Source organism: Corvus moneduloides, chromosome 1 (genome assembly GCF_009650955.1).
Source record: "Corvus moneduloides isolate bCorMon1 chromosome 1, bCorMon1.pri, whole genome shotgun sequence".
Taxonomy (NCBI): Eukaryota; Metazoa; Chordata; class Aves; order Passeriformes; family Corvidae; genus Corvus; species Corvus moneduloides.
In genome coordinates this window covers 158,407,754-158,420,798 of record NC_045476.1, presented here as the reverse complement: position 1 = coordinate 158,420,798, position 13,045 = coordinate 158,407,754, and the positions used below count along the sequence as shown (strand labels likewise).

The 13,045-nt window shown below is 39.7% G+C and overlaps 1 protein-coding gene across 1 annotated transcript in view; it reads right to left on the bottom strand.

Annotated features, from left to right (window-relative positions):
- Positions 1 to 1,402: 1,402 nt before the first annotated feature.
- TG (thyroglobulin) overlaps positions 1,403 to 13,045 on the bottom strand; it is a 147,602-nt gene continuing 135,959 nt past the window's right edge. Inside the window, exons 43-45 of the mRNA XM_032110165.1 lie at positions 7,463 to 7,603; positions 6,484 to 6,674; positions 1,403 to 1,759 (exon numbers count right to left, since the gene is read on the bottom strand). Of these exons, the coding sequence (XP_031966056.1) occupies positions 1,647 to 1,759; positions 6,484 to 6,674; positions 7,463 to 7,603 (445 nt within the window). The 3' untranslated portion in view covers positions 1,403 to 1,646. The remainder of the gene's footprint in view (positions 1,760 to 6,483; positions 6,675 to 7,462; positions 7,604 to 13,045) is intronic.

The window sequence follows — 13,045 nt, the reverse complement described above, 5'->3', positions numbered from 1 at the left end:
AACTGACAGTTGAGCTGGATATCTCAGGAGGGGTGACCAAAAAGCCCAGTCAGACCTGCCTATCTATCAATCCTACCAGATGGCCAAGACTGTAATTAGGAGGCTACAAGGCTAAGTTACTGCATTCCTAGCTCAAAATGAAAGTCTTTTCTCAAATTCCTGAGACATCTCTGGGCTTAAGGTGGAGCTGAATAGTGAGTGGGAAAAGATTATATATTTGATTTTCATCAGCATGAGTTAATACTGAATCCTTTTAAATCTGTCCTCTGTTTACCAGTTCTATGTGCAGCAGAATAATACTGGAGTTGCTGTGACCAACAATTAGCTCTCAAATAGGGCAAAAATAAACCCAGTCTTGCCCGAGGAATCAGAGCTGCTGTATCTATAGTTATTGCAAAGAATGCATCCTCTGTTGAGATACATGTTTAAGATCTGGGCTTTTAAAAAAGTTCTTAAATGGTTTCTTTTCTTTCTTTCCTTTGCCAGTTACCTATTTTAGGTGAAGTTAATGATGGAAAACACAGTTTGAGTTCTCCATCTTTACTCTTTTATATTTAGCCAGTTAACAAGTTTCTTGATTCTTCCAATCTTTTTACTGTTTATTGAACAGGATGTAAGAACTAGGAGTGTTATGCAGGTTTCTTTTCTGTCTTGGTAGAACCTTTGGAAACCTGGATACAGGGCAGACAGCTGCTCATGTGCTGGCAGAGGGCTCAAGCAGCAAACAAACCCTTATGAGTTGTTTTACTAAATCATTTTGCCACTGCACAAGAAATTTGTGTCCTACTGGGCAACCTTGATTTTATTTTCTGAGAGGTTTCATGGACACGTGTATGATATACCATCAACTGAAGATTATCTATTGCCAAATGGTCCCAGCAATGAATTAACAACATGATCCAAAATACCTTCAGAGTATTAGAGGTATCCTATGATTTTCCTTACGCTTCCAAAACTATTGTGTATTTCACCTTCTTCTTAAAAAAAGATAAATGTTCCAAGGACAGTGTTATCTAAGGTATAATTAACATATTCTTTATTATCTCTGCTATGTGCTCTGCATTACCCAAATGGTCTTGGACATAATTTCACAGGAGATCATGAGCTGAGTATTGCATGTGCCTGACTTAATGTGAATGACTCAATGCATACTCATCATTACCTTCCTAAATTGTTCTTCCTTCCTGTTTAGAGTTCTTTAGTTTTCTCCAGAATGCCAAACCAGGCTCCCTCTCCTATCAGCAGCTTGTGATAGGATGAGTAATAAAAAAAGACAAAGATACGACATCTAACAAATCATCAGTGAGGGACTTCTAGGTGCTTTAATGTATGTCCTTTTCTGGCTGGTGGTACCACAATATGCTGGCATTTGTGTAGTTGCAAGAAATAAAGACCAATTGTATTTGTCTTGGTTTTGCAGTTTTTATTGATACTTTAGTTTTTCAAAGTACAGTCTCTTGATTTAAAACAATAGCTGTAGTGCTTATTTTGGGCCATAGTCACTATTTTTTTTGAAAACTACTTTATTGAAAGGTCTTCTTTACTTGTTGAGAAAGTTAACTAAAGGAAGTATTGTCCATTTGGTGTGAGATGCTTGTGTGGATGCACAATTGTGTGACAAACCCACCCCACAGCCCTGTGATTCCCTATCTGCTGTAAGCCACCTCAGGCCTCAGGGGCTGGCTCTCCAGGGAGGTAACTTCACTGGGAGCTTCACCAGGGCTGTTTTCTGCAGATGGCTCTCCACCACCTGCACCTCCTGAAAAGACAATACAATTAAGATTAAAATAGATGTCATACCTTTGAGGCAGCAAGATACAGGGTACACACTTTATCAATGACACCTAAAAACATTTTATGTAGCTATAAATGTTCAGGAAGCCATTTTTCTCAATTTGCAGTCCACTTGCAAAGTGCTTTAGAGTAACGGCAGATCACCTCATGGTAATTAGGTATTGTGCTTTAAATAACTGCCACTGGAATACATAATAGTTTTCTCTCCACTCATGCAAGACTTTAGTATCTCCTGATACTTCCCTACCAGGTAGGAAGTGTGGGGAACAGTAATTTTTTGTCTGTCTGTAATACAAAAAGCTGTATTTTTGTAATATAGCAAGCACCAATCTCCAACAGATCTTTTCTTTGTTATCTTTTACCTTCTGTGATTTTAGGCTTCAACCCTATTTCAGTGATACAGTTGCCTCAACACCACAAAACTGTGTCAAGAAAGTGTACTCAGGGTGTTTATTTAATGTCTCATAGCCAGAGTTCTCTCATAGCTGCACAGATGTCCATCATACTAAAGGAATCTGTTTTCTACTTGAGATTTCCAAAAAGAAGGTGTGAATAGAAAGGATAAAAGATGAATGCTAACCACAAAATTCCTGATTCAGTTTTGATTCAAGTCTGAACTGTAAACACTCTTACTTTATTTGGACTCTTGTTTGGCTACACATGACATCCCAGAGCTCATGGAGAAGGCTTCAGCTTTGCTACCTGTTGAATTTTCTACATATACAGACCAATCTGGCTAATTTGGACATGCAAAATATGCCTAAAGGTGGAAATTTAGGCACATGAGTTAGGCAGACAAGATTTCAGTGAGACACTAAAGGTAGCTCTTTCTCCCCAGCTGCAAGACTGCTTAGAGGCACTTACTTTAGGAGGACTGGTTCTTTTTAGATACCAGCTAGAGGAGTAAGAGATATAGACTGGATCCAACTCCACCTGTTTGGGATGCAGTGAGAGGCCCTTTATAAAGGGACTCACTGTTAGGCACACAGTCCACCACACTACGTAAGGGGAATGGTAGCATTCAGACATCTGTCTGAACGTACATAAACATTCTAGAGCTCCTGTTTTTAACTGAATTTCAAGTTATTAACACATTTCCTGGAAAAAGCCATCTACAGCTCTTTTTTTCCACAATTGCCAGTCTTCTTGTTTCTCATTTAGATGTTTCCCGTGGAAACCGTCATAATTCAAAATATAAAGCATGTCTTTGAAATGCAACCAAGGGAACTTCATTTAGTAAATCCAAATGTCTTCAAGCACCATCACTTTCATAATTCCCCAAGTAAACTTCTCAAAATGTCAACTTTACAAACTGGTCTCAAACAAAACTTCAAGAGATTTTTAGTTCATCTGCAATGAAACAGATTCAAACTTCCCTCCATAGTTTGTAAAGGCACTGCCAGCAAATATTATGATGAATCATTGCATTTATGACATGAATTTTCTTAAATTATCTTCAAATGCAACAACACGCATTCCAATTATGTGCCAGGAACAAATGACACATTCTGTCATTAAGTATCATGGCCTGACCACAAAATGAAACACCAAGTTGGACAATATTTTTACTAAGTGGAAAGAAAATTACAGGTAACAGTAAGATGGATGTATAAACAACAGCTTCTAGATCCAGCAGTGAATAATCTAAAAGACATCTAAGATTCTAAATTTGAGAGGTTTTATTCCAGAAACTGAAATTTATGAGTTTAGTTTAAACCACAGCAAGGAATGCCTCAGTTTTCTGTTGGACTGAGATATTGAGCTTTGAGCCTTTGGTCATCCCTAATTTGACATTTCCAAGTCAAGATATTTCCCATGGAAGTATACAAAGGATCAAGAAAAAATTTTGAAATGCCAGTTCCAGTTACATTTTATGATCACTGGTTTGTCCAGTTCTTCTTCATTTTATTGAAATACATTTTAGTTTTTTTGCTTATAGATCCCAGATGATATATGAAGCTGTAAAAATATTGATTTCAAGGCAAAGATGAGATGGATAAAACAGGATTCACCACAGCTGGTAGAGATTGCATCAGACTAGATCCTGTTCATCTTTGTGCTTAGATGTGAAAACTGGAATGTTTCATTATCTGTGATACTTGCTGGCACACTGGTAAACTCCATCTACTTGGTGTGAGGCCACAAACTGCAATCCACAATAACAATGCAAGTACACTATCACAAACATCTATAATTTCTGAAAGGCAGAAAAGTGATAGATTGGATCTCAGGGTAGCTGACAGAGCTGACAGATGCCCCTCAGCAAAGAGTACAAGGTACAACATCCAAAAATGTTGTACATGTACAATGTACCATTGTTCTCTCAAATCTGGTATTCAACATATGCCAAGGTCCCACAGGACAGCCTGAGAGCACTCCAGGAACAGAGGCTGGAGCAGACAGGGAACAACAGAGGTTCAGTGCTTCAGTTCTGAAGGGAGGTACAGCAAACTACCTCAGGTGCAAGGAGACACATCAACGAGGTAGCAACATGATGCACAGGGACTCAATTCCTGCAGAATCCAATTTCTGGGGACAATGCAAGTGATGAACCTGTTCTGATGGACCAACACAGCTTTGGCATGAACTTCAGCACAACATCCTCTCAAAAAGAAATTGAGGGTGTTCAGCCATCACCATCTCAGTTTTATGCAATCTTTCTAAGTGAACCAATGAACATTATGAATCTTTTTTCATAAGGAACTGCTTTCAGATTGTCATCAAGAGACCCACAGTGTCTCTGTTACCATCCCAGGCTAAAGGGTCTGGAGCAGGAAGGGGTTTGATGTGATATCTATTTAAATTGTATGAGAAATGTTAGTATTCCAGGGTGAGAAGAGATTAAAAATTACTATCAAAGCAAAGTGTCAAGCCAACATTGCTGTGAGATGGAATTTAGCAGAAGTCAGCCATGCAACTGCATTACCATGGTGCTGAGGCCAAGCAAATACTGGCTTAAAGAGCCAGCTGGGTGTACTCAGTTCTGCTTGAAGATTAACGTGTACTTTTGACATGTACTTTTTAAACCTTTTCTTGAGAATCCATACTCCATAAATTTCACACTTTATGGCTTGTTTTCAAAAATTTTAGTCAACTTTGTGAACTCTTCAAGTGTGTTTTTCTCTCCCTCCCTCTATTTTTATGTTTAAGATTCAAGTATTTGGCTTTGGTCACTGACAAGGTCAGGCTGTTGAGCTAGACAGATCATTGGACTAACCCATACATGAATGCTGTGTTCTTATGCCACTTTGGATAGTTTTAAATCTTGTCTATGTCAAAACCAATATGCCCTGGTGGATGTTTTCCCACCTTTGGGGGGAATTTCCATAGGTGCTGGGAATAGTCTCTGTCCGTGGTGCTCGGTCAGCAGTCCTTCTACCAGAGCTGTGACTTCAGCTCAGTCTGGCATTACACAGGGCTGTGAGGTGAGGTCCAAAAAGATCTAGAAGTTATTTCCAGGACTGTTTAAATAGCAGAATAAAGCTTTGAAAATTAGCAATATCTCAATCAGCACAAAGCCATTGGAGAGATCAAAGTATCCCCTCTGAACGTGGAAGGCATCGAGGGATACCAGGAAACTGAGAAAAGGCTGAGAACAAAATCTTGACTCCACTTTGGAAGAAAGACCATGAGTAAAGATTGGGGATGTCTGTTGAACAGGAGAACTGCTGCTCTGTGTTTGCATCAGAACCACCAGCTTGATGGTTCTGAGACATTTTAGCTTTGTGTCACTCAAATATCAGCCTCAGACCATTTGAGCTACCCAGGCATGGATAGCCTGGGTAGCTCTGCATCTTGGAAAGTACATTTTTTTCTCAGAAATTCAACAGCCCCCAAAGCAGAGAGAGCCTGAACTGTGTTCACTGTGAAGATGGATCCTTAGGACATAAAAAACACATGCAAACTTGCAGGCCTCCAAGAACAATTCAAAACATCTCTGCCTGCCAAAGAGGGATAGTTTTGTTTGCTTTGCTTGAGGGTATCCATATTTATTTACAAGATACACAGATATGAAGGGGAGTTTATTCACTAGCATAAATTCAGGACAGGCAGCAGATTGAAATCTCAGCAGAGTTGGTTATACAGCAGCAAGAAAAAACTGAAGGGCTCCAATAGCTGCATTGAAATTTATGGCAAATATAAAAGGAGACATGCAAGGGGCATAATCACCACAGCTATAAAAAAAGTCAAAGAAACTAATCTACTGAAAAGTCAAAGCATGCAGAAACCATAATGAGATATAACTAAAGCCTCAGCTGCAACTTTGCAGTGGATGGAAATGATTTGTGCTCCTCCTAAGCATAGGAATCTCAACATTCTCATGTTAGGTGCTTCCAGTAGACAAAAGAGGCCTGTATATGCAGCCTTCCAGTTTACTCAAAGTCTATATTATGACTGTAAATAGAGAGCAAATTATTAGAAGATATGGCTTTTTCATATCTTCTATCATCATAATAGGATGATTTCTCTAGATAGTTAAACTCCAGGACAATTAAACTTTAGTACACATTATCTGCTATAAAGTAAATTTGTTTAGTGTTACATTCTTAACTATATACCCTGGACATTGCAAGATGTTTAATTTGTGAAATGTGGTTTTTCCACAGTGATGTAACAGCACTACAGTCAGACAAAAATATTAAGCAGAGAATTAAGGGTTTATTTAATATCAGAAAACAGTCTTCTCACCTGTGGATGCTTTCAGCCTCCTGATATAATCAGACCAAAAGGAACAGTCTGCTTTTTTCAGTCTTTTAAGAGTCGGCAAAGATATGGTGAATTCCTTGTAGTTATCACCATCATCACTTGGCAGATACATAGGCCAGGCAGGCATCACCCCCAACATTCTTCTCGAGAAACTGTGGAGGTAGTTTGGATTTCTAAGGGAGTGGGAGAAATTATCATTAGAAAAGAATGACATGAACAGTAAAATGGTAAGAAGATTGGCCTTGTCAGGGAAATGTGTATCCAGTCCCTCTGACCAGTGGGGTTCAAATTCAGCCCAGATTGGTGAATCCTTCAGGATGCCTCATCTGACAGTAACTTTTTAGTCTGGTTCACTTCCTAAGGAACAGGTAGACAGAACCTGTATAGACACAGGCTTATGAACACCCTCAACAGCCCTTCATCCCAATCCAACCCAAGATACTGTAAAAAGCATGTTAAGTCACTGTTTCCACCATTCCCACGCTAGGTTTCCAGAGATACTCCTCCTTCTCAAACATGGCCACAGCTTAGTAGCACAGAAGGATGTTCACAGAGTACTTGGTAAAGGGTGCACTGTGTCTTTCTGTGCTTTCCCCTTTCTTCTGGGAAAAAGAGAACGCTTAGCCAAGAGGTTTCAGAATTGGGGTCGCAGAACTAAGCTCTGGAAACAACAGCAAGGCCTTTGAAGCCTGCATGTACTTTAGTAGAATTTGCAGCTGGTCAATGGAGATGAAATGTCTATTCCTCCTAGCTAAGTCTCATACCATAAATCTTTGGTGTCTGCTCTGCTTGATAACTTGGCCACGACTTTCCAAACATGTGGACTAAATCCCACTGTAGGCTTACAAGTTGTAGAGGAAATGGAGAATGATTGAGTGAGGGCAGGGTCTGGAATGACTACACTCCCTCCATTTCTCACCATCTCCCCAGTCACAGCAATTCTTAAATATCCCACACTTACCCCGAGTTTATGAAATTGGAGATATACTGCATAATATGCAAGGAAAGGCCCTTTTCTTCCTCAGTAAATTGTACTTCATACTTCGGGTAGAATGGCAGACCAAATGCATACTGAACATCCAGCAGGAGCTCCTGACCTGAGCTAAACCAAATATTTATAGAAAGATAATTAAAACCATCATTTATTTATTTGTGGAAGAAAGGGAAATAAATTAATTCAGAGAATAAAGCAAAGTTGTAAATTGTTAATGACCATTAATTAGAGTGTGGTGAGCTGTGGGAGTTTTTCAATCCAAAACATAAAAGACGAGCAAGCAATAACAAGGAGAATTTGCATTCGTGTTAATGCAGGGTCTTTAACCTTTGTTACAAAAGGAAACTGTGGAAGGCATTAGGGCACAGTTCCTAAATTAACTGGGTGCATAAGAGAGAGTGATGGAGGGAGAAAGTCGCTTGGGTATTCCTTAAATGCCTCTTAAGTTTTGGACAGATTTTCACTACAATTAAATTCAGAAAGTGGAAGCAAGTGGTGACATGGATTCTGGCAGCCACAACGGAAGGTTAATTATGGCTTATTTCACAGACTTGGAATAAAATTCTGGCCTTTCTTAGCAGCAGTTGGAGTCTTTCCATTGACTTCATTGTGGCCAGGATTCTGGATAAGAAAAGATGTAATAGGAGATGTTTATGAAGATTTCTCTTAGACATAGCTTTAATCTAATTTCTCTGCTGGCTGGGTGGTTTTGGTTCATACACTCTGCTCTCCCCAGTTTTTATGTGGAGACAAGTCAAAACAGCTTGAGATAATCACCTAGATCAGATTTAAGAAAGAACAACTGCTGCGTAGTTCCACGTAATATGTAACACATATTATAAGGAATATTTCAACAATTCAGAGACAAGACTGGCCAGGTAAGACCCCAACACTTGCAGGACCTAATAGCAAAGGTTACACACCTCAACATCGTCAAGTCCTGCAGAAAAACAGTGGCCAACTTCTACTAATAAAATTATAACTAAACTATGTTCTACACATAGCTTTGAACGACAGCACAGGAGGAGATATTTCTGGCCTGGTCCAACTGTGTTTTCCATATTCCACATTTAGACAAAGGTCTTATTGACTTGGTATAATGCTGCATGAAGACAGACAGCATCAGGGGATCTGGGAGAAGGAACAGATGTCTGTGAGTCAAGAATAAACAAATCCCAGATCCACTCAACAAGATTTCATCTGCAGTGGCATTTGTCAAAAGGTAGCACAACTGAAACTGTTTTATCTTTGGACATGAAATGCAGCAGCACTGGTATGACCCTGATACTGCCTCCAATGAAACAAGGAGAATAGTTCAAACCATTATGGGCAGGTGGTCTGAAAGCAAGATAACTGCTTTACATTTTATGAGTGGTGGCACCAAAGCCTCGATTTTGAAAAGCAAACACACAGCCCTCTAAATGAAATACATCTTTGGTTGTGTTTTCCTTAGTCTTATCATAATACCTCAGTAATACTTTGCATCTGGAAAGTGAATTATTCACAGATTATTCACCAAAAAATGTAGAACTGAAACAAGATTAAAGCATATTTTTCTTCCCCAAATGTTTATAGAAGGATTAAGCAAGATCATAGTTTAATAATTTTGCCTTAAAAATAATTTGCTTGGCCCAGTATATAACAGCAATTTCTAGTGTCAGTATTGCAGCAATGGTATTATATACTTAAAGAGGCAATTTTCTTGGCAAAGAGTCACTTTTCATTAGATTAGAGGACATGAAATTAGTTGAGGTGCAATGAAGAGACAAATGTACTCATTTAGGGAAGGCATAGCAGAGGTGAACTTAGCTGTGAAGCTAAAACATGTGAGCTGGGATTGAGGGTTTCCCCCCAAATGAGACTTTGTTCTCAGCTGTCAGGTTTCTGGAGGTGAAAACTGTTAAAGTCAAAGCCCAGACTAAAAATTTAGCAATCTCATAAATTTATTTCATTCAAAATTATTCGTATGACTGTACTTGGTTTGATACAGAGACATAAAGTGGTACAAAACCTGACAATTTCACAGGCTACTTTCAATATTTCTGGTTGATGAGAAAGAAAACATGAGGATGAGGAAAAATACCTAAGCTTAAGAGGGGAAAGAGGCACATATATAAATGCCAGAATACCAGGAAAGAAAACTGGGAAACACCTAGATGGTAGCTGGATGGAAAATATCAGGAGAATATTTCTGTCTTCTTCCTCAAACTGATCATAGAATCACAAAATCATAGAATGGTTTGGGTCATAAGGGGCCAGAGGGAAGTAAAAAATGGCCAGAAATACCCAAACAAGGATTCTGGAGTCTTGTAGGAGCTCTGAGCATACTCAAGTTAGCACCAGGCAGTGACACTGTTTTCACTGGAAGAAAAGTGGATGAGAGAAAGAAAGGGACACAAATATTTATAGCTTTGCTGTTGTACACTGCCAGATCTGAAGAGAGGTTTTTATTTCCTGAGCTGCTCCAAACTGTACTCCCCGGATACCATGCATGTACTCAACAGCAGCAGCTCTAAATGGAGATATGAAGGCCCCACAACTACAGAAACAAGGGCAAAAGGGATTTTTAAGGAAACCAAAATAATAGCAACTAACTTCCTCTACAGAAGACCCTTTTCAAGGAACAAAACTGTTATTAACAGCAGTGAATGCAATTATGTGTAAGGATGAAATCTTGGCTTTGGTGACTTCACAGGAATAGTACTTTGTGCAAAGGTGTCACTTCAGATCTTCTGTGCATAGCTTTGCTTTTTAAGATGTCAATATTTTTAAAAACAGATTCACATCTCTTCTTATTTGGTGGACCAGTAAATTTAGCCATGGGGAAGTTAGAAGCCAGATTCTACAACTTTGTTCACACTGAAATGAGCTCTCCATGGGGAGTTCTTACTTTACCTCAGAAGAAGGTGCTACTGGAGTTCAGTTTACAGAAAAACATGGTAAAACCAGAAACTTTGTGACATTCATAACCAACGATTTAACAGCAGACCCTGTGTGGGGTATGCCCAGCCCCCGCCCTGGAGGGACGTCTGCTGAGATAAGGAGAGCGCCTAAACCTCCCAGCAGAACTCCCCCGGAAAGGGAGCTACTCTTCAGTTATGGCAATAAGACAAACCCAGAATCCTCTGGGAGACCCTATACAGATCCTTTGTAGCCCATTGGCCTTTACCCTCTGACACCCACCCCCTGTATCCCTATAAAGCCAGCCCCCTGCCCCTGCGAGGGCAGAGAGATGCTCGTCCCTGGCTCCCCTTCGCTGGACTAATAAAGCTGCCTCGTGCAGAACAGCTACACGGGCCTCTCATCTCTCTCCCTGGTCTGGCCTGGAGGCTGCCCTGCAGAGCTGAGCTGAAATCACGAGCTGACAATCACTAAAGAGCTGACAGCCTCTGCACGGGCCCTCCTAGCCAGCAGCTGAGGGAAGACACCGGGCCTCGGGAAGACGATCTCTTTTGGGACCATCTCTCCGGACCGGTCACAGCTTCCTCGGTCAGAGCTACTGACCCCACACCAGCTGCCATAACCCTGAAATATCATTTGCTGGGAATTTTCATTATCCAGTGCCAAGCCATTTAATTGGGAAGGTATAGGTTCTGAGAAAATTTTCCTTAAACCTAAGATGGACTTTCCATTTAAATTTCCAAGTGGGAAAGAGAGAAAGCGATTACTTAGCCATCAGTTACTCCACTGCCCTCTCTCTCTACAGAGCGGTGGCTACTTTCAGAACAAAAAACAACTTCAACAGGGAAGAGTAAAAGATGAGTAGATCAGAATTTAGAACAAAAACCACCCCGGTTATGGTTGATTTGGTTTAAATTCTGGTTCCAAATCAAAGAGAGCATATGTAAGGCCCCAGGTCCAAGAGCTGAAATTAACATCTCAATCACAAGCTTTTGGAACAGAAAAAAACCAAGCCAAATCAACAACAACTAACAAATAAAACCAGCCAAAAACCCCCAAAGCAAGCTGCCTCACCACCACCACCCCAACTCAGAAATCCTCAAAAATTTTGTTAGCAAAATGGAATTGTCATTACTGGCAATCCATAATCAGGGAAGTCAGAACAGAAGAATATGGTCTGGCAGACTATCATGCTATTCTATGTTAGGACTGAATGCACAACTCAGAGCTGGGGCTGCAGGGACCTCACAGTGTGATCCATAGTAGATTAGGACATAGATCTCATTTTGAACCTTGTCCTTGTTCTAGGTCTGGCTAATTATTTCATACTGGAAACTCATTTTGATGATTAATGACTTACTCTAGCCTAGTATTACTCTTTTCTTCCTTTCATTTAAAAATAGTCCTCACTCTCCTTTCCAACTAATTTCAATTAATCTCAAAGCATTTCGAGTCACAGCTTCTATTCTTAGTTGCCTTAGTGTAGTTTTTGGTTCTTTTCTAAACCTCCACATGCAGATAGAAGCCAATGTAAATTAGCTCAAAATTCTAATGATATCCAATATGATACCAAAACACAAAACTTCCCACTGCAATTCAATCATTTAAATTTTAAAATAACAAGATAAATATAACTAGCTAGAGTTCAGCCAGAATTACCAGTGATCATCTGAGAAATGGAGAAGAAATTTTGTACTCAAACTCATGTCAGTCATCAAACCAAGCAGATGTTGGCAATCTGTGACAGATTGGTGAGATAAGAAAATAATTTATCCTTTAATGTAAACTTTTATGAGAATAACTGCTCATTCTAACAATTCTGTGAAAGATTTTGTGTTGGAGAAGGGAGCATGGCTTGGAGTTCCAGCCTCATTATCAAGGCCCTGTTCAGTATCCCATTGGCAAGGACAGGCCTATCACTGGGAAAGTAAAAAAACCCCACCTTTTCCGTGTCACATGGCTTTGGTGAAAACAGGTTATTTACATGCTGAGTGAGCTGAACAGCACAGGTGAAACCCAGACTCATAGGTTGCTGATGAATCTCCTGCTGATTTGAGTTGAAATAGGATTTCATAACAACCCAGTCCCAGGAGAAGAGGATATGATTTACATAAAATGTGCCACTCCCTGCATGCTCTTCTGGCCCCATTCTGTGTTTATTTTCAGTAAATGGATTTAAAATTATTTTTTGCGAGAATTACTGGAAATATTAAATGTGCTTATTTGCACCCATCTGCATTATCTTGACATTAATACCAGCAGATTTTTCCAGAGTGTATTTGCAGATCCAGTATCCTGAGCTGTGCACACGCATCATCTCATCCATATCATGGGAGAGGAGCAGCCTACCAACCCTGCACTTTGCCTGAACTGAAATATTCATTTTGATGCCAAGCAAGAATAATTTTTAAAATTATATACATCCACACATTTTATGAAAGGAAATGGTATGTGATTGCAGGGAGAAAAAAAAAAATCAAAGGATAGCTGAATATTTATAGAAATTCAATGAGCCAATGTGAGGCCTGGTGTGACCTCCGCAGTTCTAGGCATGCATTTGGCTCCTTGGTCTCCTCTCATTATGAACTGCTGCCAAACAAATGGGGGAAAGGATGTGAAAAACAGATGAACATTTTGCTTTCTTCTTTT